The following is a 15669-nucleotide window of genomic DNA, read 5'->3' on the forward strand; positions in this document are numbered from 1 at the left end:
CCGAGCTAAGACACCTTGCAGGACATTGGGAATTTCAAGGACATTTGGAGCACATACTCAGAGACTTTTTTGTTCTTGGCACTGGCCACGAAACCATACTTCGAAAACTTTTGACTGTAGAGATCCCAACCTTGAGTAAGCCCAGGCGTTCATTGCCACCAGTGACAATACGAAACAAATCTCTCAGCACACAAGTGCTGCTACAAGTACATAGAAACATAGAAAATAGGTGCAGGAGTAGGCCATTCGGCCCTTCGAGCCTGCACCGCCATTCAATAAGATCATGGCTGATCATTCCCTCAGTACCCCTTTCCTGCTTTCTCTCCATACCCTTGGTCCCCTTAGCCGTAAGGGCCATATCTAACTCCCTCTTGACTATATCCAATGAACTGGCATCAACAACTTTCTGCGGCAGGGAATTCCATAGGTTAACAACTCTCTGAGTGAAGAAGTTTCTCTCCATCTCAGTCCTAAATGGCCTACCCCTCATTCTAAGACTGTGTACCCTGGTTCTGGACCTCCCCAGCATCGGGAACATTCTTCCCGCATCTAACCTGTCCCATCCCGTCAGAATCTTATACGTTTCCATGAGATTCCCTCTCATCCTTCTAAACTCCAGTGAATAAAGGCCCAGTTGATCCAGTCTCTCCTCATATGACAGTTCAGCCATCCCTGGAATCAGTCTGGTGAACCTTCGCTGCACTCCCTTAATAGCAAGAATGTCCTTCCTCAGATTAGGAGACCAAAACTGCACACAATATTCCAGGTGAGGCCTCATCCAGGCCCTGTAAAACTGCAGTAAGACTTCCCTGCTACTATACTCAAATCCCCTAGCTATGAAGGCCAACATACCATTTGCCTTCTTCACCACCTGCATGCCCACTTTCAATGACTGATGAACCATGACACCCAGGTCTCGTTGCACCTCCCCTTTTCCTAATCTGCCGCCATCCAGATAATATTCTGCCTTCGTCTTTTTGCCTCCAAAATGGATAACCTCACATTTATCCACATTATACTGCATCTGCCATGCATTTGCCCACTCACCTAACCTGTCCAAGCCATCCTGCAGCCTCTTAGCATCCTGCTCACAGCTCACACCACCCAGTTTAGTGTCATCCGCAAACTTGGAGATATTACACTCAATTCCTTCATCTCAATCGTTAATGTATATTGTAAAGAGCTGGGGTCCCAGCACTGAGCCCTGCGGCACTCCACTAGTCACTGCCTGCCATTCTTAAAAGAACAGAGAGACAGACTATTATCTGAATGGTGACAGATTAGGAAAAGGAGAGGTGCAATGAGACCTGGGTGTCATGGTACATCAGTCATTGAAGGTTGGCATGCAGGTACAACAGGCGGTTAAGAAAGCAAATGGCATGTTGGCCTTCATAGTGAGGGGATTTGAGTACAGGGGCAGGGAGGTGTTGCTACAGTTGTACAGGGTCTTGGTGAGGCCACACCTGGAGTATTGTGTACAGTTTTGGTCTCCTAACTTGAGGAAAGACATTCTTGCTATTGAGGGAGTGCAGCGAAGGTTCACCAGACTGATTCCCGGGATGGTGGGACTGACCTATCAAGAAAGACTGGATCAACTGGGCTTGTATTCACTGGAGTTCAGAAGAATGAGAGGGGACCTCATAGAAATGTTTAAAATTCTGACGGGTTTAGACAGGTTAGATGCAGGAAGAATATTCCCAATGTTGGGGAAGTCCAGAACCAGGGGTCACAGTCTAAGGATAAGGGGTAAGCCATTTAGGACCGAGATGAGGAGAAACTTCTTCACCCAGAGAGTGGTGAACCTGTGGAATTCTCTACCACAAAAAGTAGTTGAGGCCAATTCACTAAATATATTCAAAAGGGAGTTAGATGAAGTCCTTACTACTAGGGGGATCAAGGGGTATGGCGAGAAAGCAGGAAGGGGGTACTGAAGTTGCATGTTCAGCCATGAACTCATTGAATGGCGGTGCAGGCTAGAAGGGCCGAATGGCCTACTCCTGCACCTATTTTCTATGTTTCTATGACCCGTTTATCCCGACTCTCTGCTTCCTGTCTGCCAACCAGTTCTCTATCCACATCAGTACATTACCCCTAATACCATGCACTTTGATTTTGCACACCAATCTCTTGTGCGGGACCTTGTCAAAAGCCTTTCATACACCACATCCACTGGTTCTCCCTTGTCCACTCTGCTGGTTACATCCTCAAAAAATTCCAAAAGATTCGTCAAGCATGATTTCCCTTTCATAAATCCATGCTGACTCGGTCCGATCCTGTCACTGCTTTCCAAATGCGCTGCTATTTCATCCTTAATGATTGATTCCAACATTTTCCCCACTACTGATGTCAGGAACAAAGCGATGTTGTTTTCGAATCGTAACATACAGGGCAGGTCACACATACCTGCAGCTACACGTCCGCAGATGTCTCAGAGTCCACCATCAAGGGTGATGAATGCAAGGCCATTAACACCTTGTTGGCGCTACGGGAGTGATCATCGTTTCCATTCATGCCGATTCAAAGAGTACGTTTGCAAGGGCTGTGGAACAATGGAACACCTCCAATGAGTGTGCAGGTGAGCTGCAAAGCCTGATAAACCTGTAAACCACCATGTTGCAGAGGAGGACAGATCCACGGAGGATCATGATGAACCAGAGCCGCCGATCAAGGAGGCAGAGGTACACGGGGTGCACACATTTACCACGAATTGTCCCCCGATAATGCTGAATGTTGAACTAAATGGAGTCCCGGTGTCAATGGAGCTGGACACGGGCGCGAGCCAGTCCATCATGGGCAAAAAGACTTTCGAAAGGTTGTGGTGCAACAAGGCCTCAAGGCCAGTCTTAACTCCAGTTCGCACAAAACTAAGAACTTATACTAAAGAACTGATTCCTGTAATCGGCAGTGCTACCGTAAAGGTCTCCTACAATGGAGCGGTGCACAAGCCACCACTCTGGGTGGTACCGGGCGATGGTCCCACGCTGCTCGGCAGGAGCTGGCTGGGAAAGATACGCTGGAACTGTGACGACGCCCGAGCACTATCGCCCGCTGATGACACTTCGTATGCCCAGGTCTTAAACAAATTTCCTTCGCTGTTTAAACCAGGCATCAGGAAATTACAAGGAGCAAATGTGCAGATCCACCGAATTCTGGGGGCGCAACCCATCCATCACAAGATGAGAGCAGTACCGTAGATGATGAGAAAAAGGGTAGAGATCGAGGTAGACCGGCTGCAAAGAGAAGGCATCAGTTCCCCGATCAACTTCAACGAATGGGCCAGTCCTATCGTCCCAGTCCTCAAGGGAGAAGGCACCTTCAGAATCTGTGGCGATTACAAAGCAACTATCAATCGTTTCTCCCTGCAGGACCAATACCCACTACCAAAGGCCGACGAACTCTTTGCAACACTGGCGGCAGGAAAGACGTTCACGAAGCTGGATCTGACTTCAGCCTACATGACGCAGGAACTGGAGGAACCATCGAAGGCCCTCACCTGCATCAACACGCACAAAGGACTTTTTGTTTATAACAGATGCCTGTTTGGAATCCGATCGGCGGCGGCGATATTCCAGAGAAACATGGAAAGCTTACTGAAGTTGGTCCCGCACACCGTGGTCTTCCAGGATGACATCTTGGTCACAGGTCGGAACACAGTCGAGCATCTGCAGAACCTGGAGGAGGTTCTGAGTCGACTCAACCACGTGGGGCTCAGGTTAAAATGCTCGAAGTGCATTTTCCTGGCACCTCAAGTGGAGTTCCTGGGAAGGAGGATTGCGGTGGACGGCATCAGGCCCACCAACGCGAAGACGGAGGCAATCGAGAATGCACCGAGGCCACAGAACGCGACGGAGCTGCGGTCGTTTCTGGGATTCCTGAACTACTTTGGTAATTTCTTACCGGGTCTCAGCACATTGTTAGAACCACTGCATGTCTTACTACAAAAAAAGGGGACAAATGGGTTTGGGGCAAAAGCCAAGAAAATGCCTTTGTAACAGCGAGAAAATTGTTATGCTCAAACAAATTGCTTGTGTTGTATGATCCATGTAAGCGTTTGGTACTAGCATGTGATGTGTCGGCATATGGCGTCAGGTGTGTATTGCAACAAGCTAATGATTTTGGGAAATTGCAACCGGTTGCTTATGCATCCAGGAGTCTGTCTAAGGCTGAGAGAACCTACAGCATGATTGAGAAAGAAGCATTAGCGTGTGTCTATGGGGTAAAGAAAATGCATCAATACCTGTTTGGGCTAAAATTCGAATTGGAAACTGACCATAAGCCACTTATATCCCTGTGCTCCGAGAGTAAAGGGATAAATACCAACGCATCGGCCCGCATCCAGAGATGGGCGCTCACATTGTCCGCATACAACTACGCCATACACCGCAGGCCAGGCACAGAAAACTGCGCCGATGCTCTGAGTAGGCTGCCATTGCCCATCACGGGGGTGGAAATGGCGCAGCCCGCACATCTAGCCATGGTTATGGAAGCATTTGAGAGTGAGCAATCACCCGTCACTGCCCGGCAGGTCAAAACCCGGACAAGCCAGGACCCCTTATTATCTCTCGTCAAAAGCTGTGTACTTCACGGGAGCTGGTCCATTGTCCCAGTGGAAATGCAGGAAGAGATAAAGGTGTTCCAGCGGCGTAAAGATGAAATGTCTATACAGGCAGACTGCCTTCTGTGGGGCAATCGAGTAGTGGTCCCCAAGAAGGGCAGAGACACCTTCATCAATGACCTCCACAGTATCCACCCAGGCATCGTAATGATGAAAGCGATAGCCAGATCCCACATGTGGTGGCCCGGTATCGATGCGGACTTAGAGTCCTGCGTTCACAGATGTAATACATGCTCGCAGTTAAGCAATGTACCCAGGGAGGCGCCGCTAAGTTTATTGTCTTGGCCCTCCAAACCGTGGTCTAGGGTACACGTCGACTATGCAGGCCCATTCTTGGGTAAAATATTCCTTGTGGTTGTAGACGCGTAGTCCAAGTGGATTGATTGTGAGATAATGTCGGCTAGCACGTCCGCTGCCACTACTGAAAGCCTGCGGACCGTGTTTGTCACACACGGCCTACCCAATGTCCTGGTGAGCGACAACGGGCCATGTTTTACCAATGCCGAGTTCAAAGAATTCATGACCCGTAATGGGATCAAACATGTCACATCTGCCTCGTTTAAACCAGCGTCCAATGGTCAGGCAGAGAGAGCAGTGCAAACCATCAAGCAAGGCTTGAAGAGGGTAACTGAAGTCTCACGGCAGACTCGCCTATCGCGAGTCCTGCTTAGCTACCGCACGAGATCACACTCACTCACTGGGATCCCACCTGCTGAACTGCTCATGAAAAGAGCACTTAAGACAAGGCTCTCGTTAGTTCACCCTGATCTACATGAACAGGTAGAGAGCAGACGGCTTCAACAAAATGCATACCACGATAGCGCAAATATGTCACGCGAGATTGAAATCAATGATCCTGTATTTGTATTAAATTATGGACAAGGTCCCATGTGGCTTCCCGGCACTGTCGTGGCCAAAGAGGGGAGCAGGGTGTTTCAGGTCAAACTTTCAAATGGACTCATTCACCGGAAACACTTGGACCAAATCAAACTCAGATTCACGGACTATCCTGAGCAACCCACCTTGGGCTCCACCTTTTTTGATCCCCCAACATACACACCAGTGGCAACCGGCACCATGCTTGACCACGAAGCAGAACCCATCATCCACAGCAGCCCAGCACACCAGGCAGGCCTGCAAGGCCAGCTATACAGCAGCCCAGCGAGGGCCTAACAAATGATTCAACAACACTAGCTTTCACACCGAGACAATCAACCAGGACAAGAAGGGCTCCAGATCGACTCACATTGTAAACAGTTACACTATTGACTTTGGGGAGGAAGTGTTGTTATACATGTACACTTTTATTTACTCTGTACAGCCACCAGAGGGCTCACCCCCTGGAGTCCAAAGGGATCCCATAATCCCTTGGGAGCACAGGTATTTAAGGAGGCTTCACACGTTGGAGAGGCACTCTGCAGACCTGCAATAAAAGACTACGGTCACACTTTACTTTGAGCTCACAGTGTTCAGTCTGTTTCTTTATCCATACACAACATGGAGGTCATGAAAGGCGCTATATTAAGGCAAGTTCTTCATAACATACTGCACTCAGATCGTTGATGGTGGAGGCACGTTTTCCTATTGAAAATTATTTTAGTTGACCACTCAGACACAGCATTACTTACTCCAGGAGGCCATTGTCCTGCAGAAATAACAGCTTTCTGTTCACCAGTTTGTCCTTTTGAGAAAGGTGGCTACAAAGAATATCTGAAAGCAAACACCAGAAATGTGACTTCAATTTTTTTTAAAGAATATTCTAGCTTTTCCACTTATACAACAAGTAATGCCTACAAATGTGAACTCGGAATAAAACTGAACTGCAGCAAGGTCACTGCAAGGCCCACATTGCCCTGTGTGATAAGTTGCTAATCTCAGGAGGCCTTTGTGAAGAGGCACCACGAGAATCGGCAAGCATCGTCATTCGGACAGAGGATGAAAAGAAACAAATATAAATTGGGGCTAATTTTAACCTAACTCACCCTTGGGTTTCCCGACGGGATTGGGTGCAATGCTGGATTTGACACCCCGCAGGATTTTACTCTCTAATGAAGTCAATGGAAGGTAATATCGATCGGGAGTAAAACCAGCCTTCCACCCGATCCCGTGGGATTCCCACAGATTAAAATAACCCTCAAGATGTCTGTCTCACAAACTTGCCAGTGGCTGATTTCAAAGTACCATTGGCAGATGCTGGAAGCGCTTTTCCTATCCGTTCAGCCTCAGTTACTGATGGGTTTGAGCTGCACTCAATTCGGTACTTGTGGATTTTGGTCTGGGCCTGTTAGGGGGAGGGGGGGGGGGGTTTCGACCCAGAAGAGGGTTTCATTTTGCTGTGGATTTATGGATTAGCGACTGGACTGAAATAACAGCATTTGAGCTGCTGTACACAGTTTTAAAATATTCATTGCACTTTTTAATTTGCACTGTGGTCTTTAATCACCATTCTCACATGGGGTTTATTCCATTTGCTGCTTTACTTACAGCGAGTCTGGGTAAACCCACAGCAACTGAGTGCAATTAGAAGGCAGGGTTTTAATTTGTCAGACAGATAGTCACTTTACATGACTACAGGTTGAGCGTTTGAAATCCGGAGTTCCAAAATTCAAATGTTCCGAAATCCGGAAGTACCCGAAATCCGGAACGGCCTCGGTCCTGAGGTTTCGGACGCTCTACCTGTACTAATTCGTCAACAAACAAACCATCTCCCCCATTTTATTCATTTGTGAATACAAGACTTTTGTTTGAACTGAACACAAGTTAGTACTGTGCTCAAAAAACAGACATCCCACAGAAAAAGAGTAGAAAGTAACTGAGAAAATAGGGATCCTTATTGCTACAATTCCCGTAGGTGTTCCACATTACAGAAAATCTGGAGAACGAAAGCGCGAGAAATGCAACTTGGGTAGAGCACCCTAACCTTTGCCGACATGGACGACGCTGTGTGGGTTACTGCCCGCAAGAAATCCGTATTCCAATAGGAGCCGCTGGTTGTCATGTGGGCCGTAGCAGATGAACACCTGCTCGTATCTCCTGCATTTTGTTACCGTTCTGATCTCATAATGTTTGCTCTTCTGGTTGAAGGCAGCTGCTACCTGGAAGCATAAAAGTGCAAGTTTAACCTGATCTGCAATCGGCTCCCCGGGCCTCCAAATTAAAATGGTCATGCTCATGTTTAACCCCCTTCATGGCCTCGCCCCTCCCTATCCCTGTAACCTCCTCCAGCCCTACAATCAATCTAACTCTTAATTTTTTTTTGGTTGTGCGGCCTATTCTAAATACTGCACCAGCGTGGTTTGTCCGGTTTAGAAGCCAGTGAGCCGGTTGTGCGGGAGCTGCAGAGCGCTGCGTGGCTTAAAGGGAACATTACGAACAACTCACTCCAGAACTCGTCGTTCTTCTAGCTCTGGCCCTTTGTCAGCCATCACCGCTTCCTTCCTTCCACTATTGGCATCCGTGCCTTCAGCCCTCTAAGCCCCATGCTCTGAAATGCGCTCTAAACCCATCAGTCTGTCGACCTCCCTCTGCTCCGAGAAGACTGGCCTTTCACGATCTCAGGCCCTCCCAAACACCTTTATAGCCAATGCAGTATTTTTGAAGTGTAGTCACTGTTGTAATGTAGGAAACCAGGCAGCAAATTTGTACACAGCAAGCTCCCACAAACAGCACTGTGATATTGACCAGACAATCTGTTTTAGTGATGTTGATATATTGGGCAGGGCACCAGGGATAACTCCCCTGCTCTTCTTTGAAATAGTGCCATGGGATTTATTGTGTTCCTAACACAGATGAGGCTGCACACAGGGAGATTAAATTAACAGTGACCTCAGTCTTTAATAAGACACTCCAGAGTGAGGAACAGGGCTTAGGGGCCGGCTTATATACAGTGCTCCCAAGGGATGCTGGGATCCCTTGGGACTTCAGGGGATGCGCTCCCTGGTGGCGGAACATGGGAGTGCATGCTTTACAGATACACAACAGGATCTTTCATGACCACCTGGGAGAGCAGATGGGGTCTCGGTTTAATGTCTCATCCGAAAGACGGCTCCTCCAACAGTGCAGCACTCCCTCAGCACTGCACTGGAATGTCAGCCTAGAAAGGCGCTACGAAAATGCAAATTGTGGCTGTTAAATCTCTGAACTTTGCCATCTCCAGTATGTGTGTGTGTTGTTTTTCTCATCCTTTCCTCACATTCATGTCCCCTGGTGAAAAGCTGCAAGCTGGGGGAGGGCACAGTACCTGCTCCCAGGCAGCTGCCAACCTCGCTCTGAAAACAGTTGCTAGGAGAGGATTGATCAACAGCTTAGGTTGGCTCATATTCAGGTTTTTCCTTCCTGCGGGAAATGATATTGACGCTTCGCTGCTGAACATTTTAGCACAAGCATTTGGCGAGGTTGCCAACTGAAGGAACGGGTGAATGGAAGAGCAGCAAAGGGAGGAAGAAAGGACACAACAGAACATGAGAAAACATACCCAAATCGAAAGTGTACGCAGGAATATGCACATAGCAGAAGGGTATTTGTAGATTTTGCTGCAACATTGGTATAGTTTGGTGATGGGCAACAATACCTGATTTATGTGAGTCATTCACAACAGTGAATTATAAATCAGCATTACATCATACACTAAAATGACAAGGGTAGCTGGTGCATGGGAACACCATCACCTGCAAGTTCCCCTCCAAGTTGCACACCATCCTGACTTGGAAATATATCGCTGTTCCTTCTTTGTCACGGGATCAAAATCCTAAAACTCCTTCCCTAACAGCACTGTGGGAGCACCTTCACCACACGGACTGCAGCGGTTCAAGAAGGTAGCTCACCACCACCTTCTCAACAGAAACTGGGGATGGTCAATAAATGCTGGCCTTGCCAGCGACGCCCACATTCAATGAACGAATAAAAAAAAAACTAAAATGTAAACCATGATTCTAGGATGGGATAGTGATGAGAGGGGCAGGGTGGGGTACGGAAAAAAAGATACAACATCCTACTCATTTTTAGAGATAATTTAAATGAGCTTAATTTCAGAGTAATCACCGTTCATGGTATTAACCATTAATGTATAATATGTGTCAGGAATTGTTTTACAGCGACAAGCTACCGTACATTAGGGGAACGGTAGCATAGTGGTTATGTTACTGGACTAGTAATCCAGAGCCTGGACTAATAATCCGGAGACATGAGTTCAAATCCCATCACGGCAGCTGGGGAATTTAAGTTCAGTTAATTAAATAAATCTGAAATAAAAAGCTAGTATCAGCAATGGTGAGCATGAAACTACCGGATTGTCGCAAAAAACCCGACTAATGTCCTTTCGGGAAGGAAATCTGTTGTCCTTACCTGGTCTGGTCTATATGTGACTCGACACGCACAGCAATGTGGTTGACTCTTAACTGCTCTATCAAAACCACTACAAAAAATTATCAGAATAAAACCGGATGGACCACCTGACATTGACATAACCGCACGGACTGCAGTGGTTCAAAAAGGCGCCACTGCTTCTCAAGGGCAATTAGGGATGGGCAATAAATGCCGGCCTTGCCAGCAGCGCCCATGTTATGTATTGTCCAGGTACATTAAATGTATAAATACAATGGTGCGCCACAGAGGGCGCTGTGGTGGGAGATCTGCAAGACAGAGTATAAAAGGCTGCCCACCACACCCGAGAGGGACTCTGGAGTTGCACAATAAAGGACTAAGGTCATAGCAGTTACTACAACACTCGACTGTGTGGAGTCAGTGATTTGAGTGCTACATACATTACATTGGCGACAAGGACACGGACGAACTTCACGCAACCATGGCTGCTCTGGGCTCATTAAAGGATTTTACGGTGGGAAATGATTGGGAGGCCTTCACGGAAAGGCTCGGATACTACTTCACAGCAAACGACCTGACGGGGAACACGAACGCACTGAGAGAGAAGCGTAAGGTGATATTGCTTTCCAGTTGTGGCGATGAGGTTTACTGTCTCGTCAGGGATTTGCTGGCACCCAAGAGCGCCAGGGGCAAGTCATATGAGGAGCTGATCGCACTCATTCGTGACCAACTGAAACCGAAGGAGAGCATTCTCACGGCCCGGCACAAATTCTACCACCACTGCAGACTTGAGGGCCAGGATGTCACCAAATATGCTGCGGATCTCAGGAGACTTGCGGCGCCATGTGATTTTGGCACACACCTTAACGAGGCGTTGCGAGGCATTTTTGTTATGGGGATTGGCCATGAGGGTTTCCTTCACAAGCTGTTAGCCACGGAACCCACAGTCACCCTGAAGCAAGCCATTACCATCAGACGGGCATATATGACCTCGACTTACAGCACCAGGTAGATGATCCACACAGTCTCGAACCCGGCAGGCACTGTCCACAGGATAGCGCCCACCATGGACAAAACTGCAGAACGTGGCTCTGCCCAGGGCAGAGAGCACGGACCTCGGGGTCCTGGAACTCAGAGTCCGCCGAGGGGGGCTAATCGAGCAGCACCATGCTGATGCTGCGGAGGAAGCCATGAGGCTCACCGATGCAGGTTTACGGAGTCTACATGCAATACCTGCCACATGAAAGGCCACCTTCAGCGTATGTGCAAAAGAAACCTGACTCACCATGTGGCTGAGGAGATGGTAGATGATCTACTATCCAGCGAGGAGCAGGCAGAAGAAGATGAGGTGCTTGGACTGTATATATGCACCGACGATTCGGCTCCAGTGATTATGGAGGTCAAGATTAACGGAGTCCCAGTGAGTATGGAAGTGGACACTGGATCGGGTCCGTCGTTGATGAGTCAGAGAACTTTTGATAAAACGTGGATTAACCCAGCTGCACGACGCAAGCTGGTCCCGGTCACGGCGAAGCTGCGTACCTACACCAGGGAACTGATACCTGTTCTTGGCAGCATGGATGTGCAGGTATCTCACGGGGGCAAGACGCATGGTTTACCTTTGTGGGTCATTGCAGGTGATGGGTCAACGCTACTAGGCAGGAGATGGATGGGAAGGTCCGTGGGAGCTGGGAAGACTTAATTCCTCCACAGACCGCTGTCCCCCGTGTTCCCAAAGAGCAACGCTGACCGAGCTGGAGGAGAAAGAAGCCACACACAGACGAGCAGACCCTGGAAGAGCAGGCGTTGAACGGTAAACCCATCGACGGCCGATAGACCGGGGGGGGGGCCGTGCGGAGAAAAAGTTGGGCGGCGGTGGTGGCGGCTACGGCGGCCGCAGGAGAGGCGGCAGTTACTGGGACCACGGCGGCAGAGGAGGCCACGACGGCAGAGGAGGTTACAGCGGCAGAGGAGGCCACGACGGCAGAGGAGGTTACAGCGGCAGAGGAGGCCACGACGGCAGAGGAGGTTACAGCGGCAGAGGAGGCCACGACGGCAGAGGAGGTTACAGCGGCAGAGGAGGCTACAGAGGTGGCCGGCATAACTCGGGAGAACACGACAGCTACTCGGGTGGGCATAAGACCCAGAGCGGCCGATACAGCAGCAGTTATGGCAGTTACGGAGGCCACAGGGACTGAGACTGATCGAATCGTTCTTGGCTGCTGCTTTCGTCGCTGGAGATTTCTTGGCTGCTGGCTTCTTCACCTTCTTTTCCCTGGGGATCCGTCGCAGCGATTTTGAAGGAGTCCAAGGCGCCCGTGCCCTTGATCTGCTTCAGGGAGCCATTCATCACATTCCTCTTCTTGGTGGGAGCCTTGGTTTGAGCGGCGGCGGCAGGAGGAGCTGTTCCGGCGACTGCAGTATCAGTCAGATCCGCGACTCGTTCTTGGCCGTTTGTCTTTTTTTTTTTCCTCCCCTCTATCCCTTCTTAACTGCAGCAAAACATCAGGCTAGCGAGTTCAAGATGGTGGCGAGCCTCGTGGCTGCAAAGAACAAAGGCAAGCAGTACAACTAAAATGTCGGCGCCCAAGGGTAGCCTTGTGGGAACCACAAGATGGCATCTTAAAAGGGAAATGCACCCGGGAACCTTAAAAGAGCCTTACACCGTTGGTGGTCCCCACAAAAAGACTTTTGTAAGGCACGAGCGAGTCTAAATGTGTAATGTGATTTGTATGATGTAGTGATTTAGGATAAGAGTTGATATTTTGATGCTGAATGGTTACTGTGTTTAAAATGATGGATATGAATGATTTACGAAAAGAGTTAATACCACAAGTAAAAGGGTAAATGGGTCCGTGACTAACATGCCCAAGGGGCCAATGCGATTTCCGAATTTGTGTGATTCATGCAATGGTTCAGTGGCTGCAGATGAGCCGCTAAGGCGACTACTGAGAACAGAGGCAACGCACTAGCTGCGATACCCTGTCTCAGCGCAGCCATCACCTCGGGCAAAAAAGGGCAGTATACTGCCACCGTACCTCACCCAGTGGAGCTGGGATTAAATAACTGTTCAGTGCACCTGCAACCTTTTGACATAACATCTGTACCATATATTATACATACTATACAAATGTACTGTCTATGTATACCTGCTTTCTGTTGGAGGTTATACTTGTGACTTCATCACCCATGTAAGGACTGCTAATACCACATGCTTGCACCAGATCGCGAGCATAATCTCTACATGGGGGGGGGGGGGGGGGGAAGAGGGAAGTGGATGGTCATGGATCACACTCACAAACCAACCAGCACGAACAAGGCCGAGGTTTCCGGCAATGGCTTTTGGAACTGGGGAGGGAGGGTGGGGGGGGAATGGGGAGTGAGATGTTATGTATTGTCCAGGTACATTAAATGTATAGTTACAATGGTGCGCCACAGAGGGCGCTGTGGTGGGAGACCTGAAAGTATCTGCAAGACAGAGTATAAAAGGCTGCCCAACACACCTGAGAGGCACTCTGGAGTTGCACACTAAAGGACTAAGGTCACAGCAGTTACTACAACACGAGACCGTGTGGAGTCAGTGATTTGAGTTCTACATACATTACAGCCCACATCCTGTGAACGAATACATTTTTAAAAAGCATCTCCTACTTGACGCCGTATTTTAATTTAAGCACAGCTGCTTTCCGTTTACGTGAGCAGTCTTCTTACCTGAGCCGAGGGTCTGTGATTCAACAGGTCCAAGTATGGAGCCAAGGCATAGACATCAGGCTCTCTGGAAAAGAATTCACTCTGCTCATGCTCCATGTAAACTGTCCTGGTATTGATACTGCACCAAGCCCAGCGCAAGGCATCGTATGTAAAAACGTTCTCCACGTGCTCGGAAAATAAGGGCTGCAATGAACCGAAGAAGCATTTCGAAGTAAGGTACAGTTCTTGAACCACACTCTTCTGCTCCTGAATCTTCTTAACCAGAGGGCTGGGAAACAGATCGATTACTTCCTCTGCTAAATAAACTGGGCATGTGTACGCCTTTGGCAAGACATCGATGTAGGGCTTCCATGGAGACCGGCTCCCAAAATGTCTCTCAGCAATGAGGAAAGTACACAAAGCTTGGAGGGGAGACAAACGGGGCTTCCACCTGGAAACAATAAATCAACATTTTAAACAAAGCAAAATGTAAAACAACAACTACATGTATTTGTATAGCACCGTTAACATAGTAAAACATCCCAAGGTGCTTCACAGGGGCATTATGAAAACAACATTTGACACCGAGCCACATAAGGAAATGTTAGGGCAGGGTTTGGTCAAAGAGGTAGGTTTTAAGGAGTGTCGTAAAAGGAGGAAAGAGAGGTAGAGAGACGTAGAGGTTTATGGAGCGATTTCCAGAGCATAGGGCCCTGGCAGCTGAAGACTCGGCCCTGAAGAAGAAAAGAAAGAAAGACTTGTAGATAGATTTTTAGACTCTAGGGGTATCAAGGGATATGGGGATCGGGCGGGAAAGTGGAGTTGAGGTCGAAGATCAGCCATGATCTTATTGAATGGTGGAGCAGGCTCGAGGGGCCAAATAGCCTACTCCTGTTTCTAGTTTCTTATGTTATTATGTTCCTTTGTAATATAGCGCCTTTCACGTGTCATGACATCCCAAAGTGATTTACAGCCAATTAAGTACTTTTTAAGTGTAGTCACTGTTGTAATGTAGGAAACATGGTAGCCAATTTTGTGCAGAGCAAGGTCCTTCAAACAATAATGTGATAATGACCAGATAATCTTTTTTTTTAAATGATGTTGGTTGAGGGATAAAATATTGGGCAGGACACCGAGAGAACACCCCTGCTCTTCTTTATAATATTGTTGTGGAATCGTTTATGTACACCCGAGTGAACAGATGGAGCTTTAGTTGAACGACTCATCCGAAAGACAGCACCTCTTACAGTGTAGCACTACCTCAGTAGAAGCTGTGCGTTGCCAATAGCTGAGGCAACCAGAATGAGGGGCCACAGATACAAGATTAAACTTAAGAGAGTTAGAACAGAAGGCAGGAGAAAACTTAAAAAAACAAAGCTGAGGCTGTGGAATTCACATGGTCTATGTTAATATTCAAGATTAGATTGGATAGTGAATGAAAGGGTTGAACAGATGTGGGAACAGGGTTTTGAAAATATGATTCAAACTATTTGCTCACTTGGAGGGTAAACACCGACATGGACTGATTGGGCTGAATGGCCTGGTTTTGTGTTGCAAGATATATGTAGTTACTGGATCAATTTTTTTCCAATCTATAATAATGTCTATCACTATTGGTATTGCCTTGCCTTGACATTAGAAGCCTCTATCAATCAAATGATTTCGTGTGATACCGCCTGCTGTACCTGCATGCCAACTTTCAATGACTGGTGTACCATGACACCCAGGTCTCGTTGCACCTTCCCTTTTCCTAATCTGCCTTCGTGTTTTTGCCACCAAAGTGGATAACCTCACATTTATCCACATTATACTGATATGGATTTGCCCACTCCTTTAACCTGTCCAAGTCACCCTGCAGCTTCTTAGCAGCCTCCTCACAACTCACACTGCCACCCAACTTAGTGTCATCTGCAAACTTGGAGATATTACACTTAGTTCCTTCATCTGGCTGAGGGAAGAGAGAGAGAGAGAGAGGAGAGAGAGAGAGAGAGAGAGGCTGGGGGATGGGGAGGGAGAGGCTGGGGGATGGGGAGGGAGAAGAG

General features: G+C 48.1%; 1 protein-coding gene across 3 annotated transcripts in view; it reads right to left on the reverse strand.

Moving 5' to 3' along the window:
- Window positions 1-15669, reverse strand: part of setd4 (SET domain containing 4) — a 44302-nt gene that overhangs the window by 19352 nt on the left and 9281 nt on the right. For all 3 annotated transcript variants that reach the window (XM_070893823.1, XM_070893822.1, XM_070893824.1), the window contains 3 exons: window positions 13649-14078; window positions 7536-7710; window positions 6244-6325 (listed from right to left, as the gene is read on the reverse strand). In XM_070893823.1, coding sequence (XP_070749924.1) covers window positions 6244-6325; window positions 7536-7710; window positions 13649-14078 — 687 coding nt within the window. The remainder of the gene's footprint in view (window positions 1-6243; window positions 6326-7535; window positions 7711-13648; window positions 14079-15669) is intronic.

The sequence above is a fragment of the Pristiophorus japonicus genome, chromosome 11 (genome assembly GCF_044704955.1).
Source record: "Pristiophorus japonicus isolate sPriJap1 chromosome 11, sPriJap1.hap1, whole genome shotgun sequence".
In the NCBI taxonomy this organism is placed as follows: domain Eukaryota; kingdom Metazoa; phylum Chordata; class Chondrichthyes; family Pristiophoridae; genus Pristiophorus; species Pristiophorus japonicus.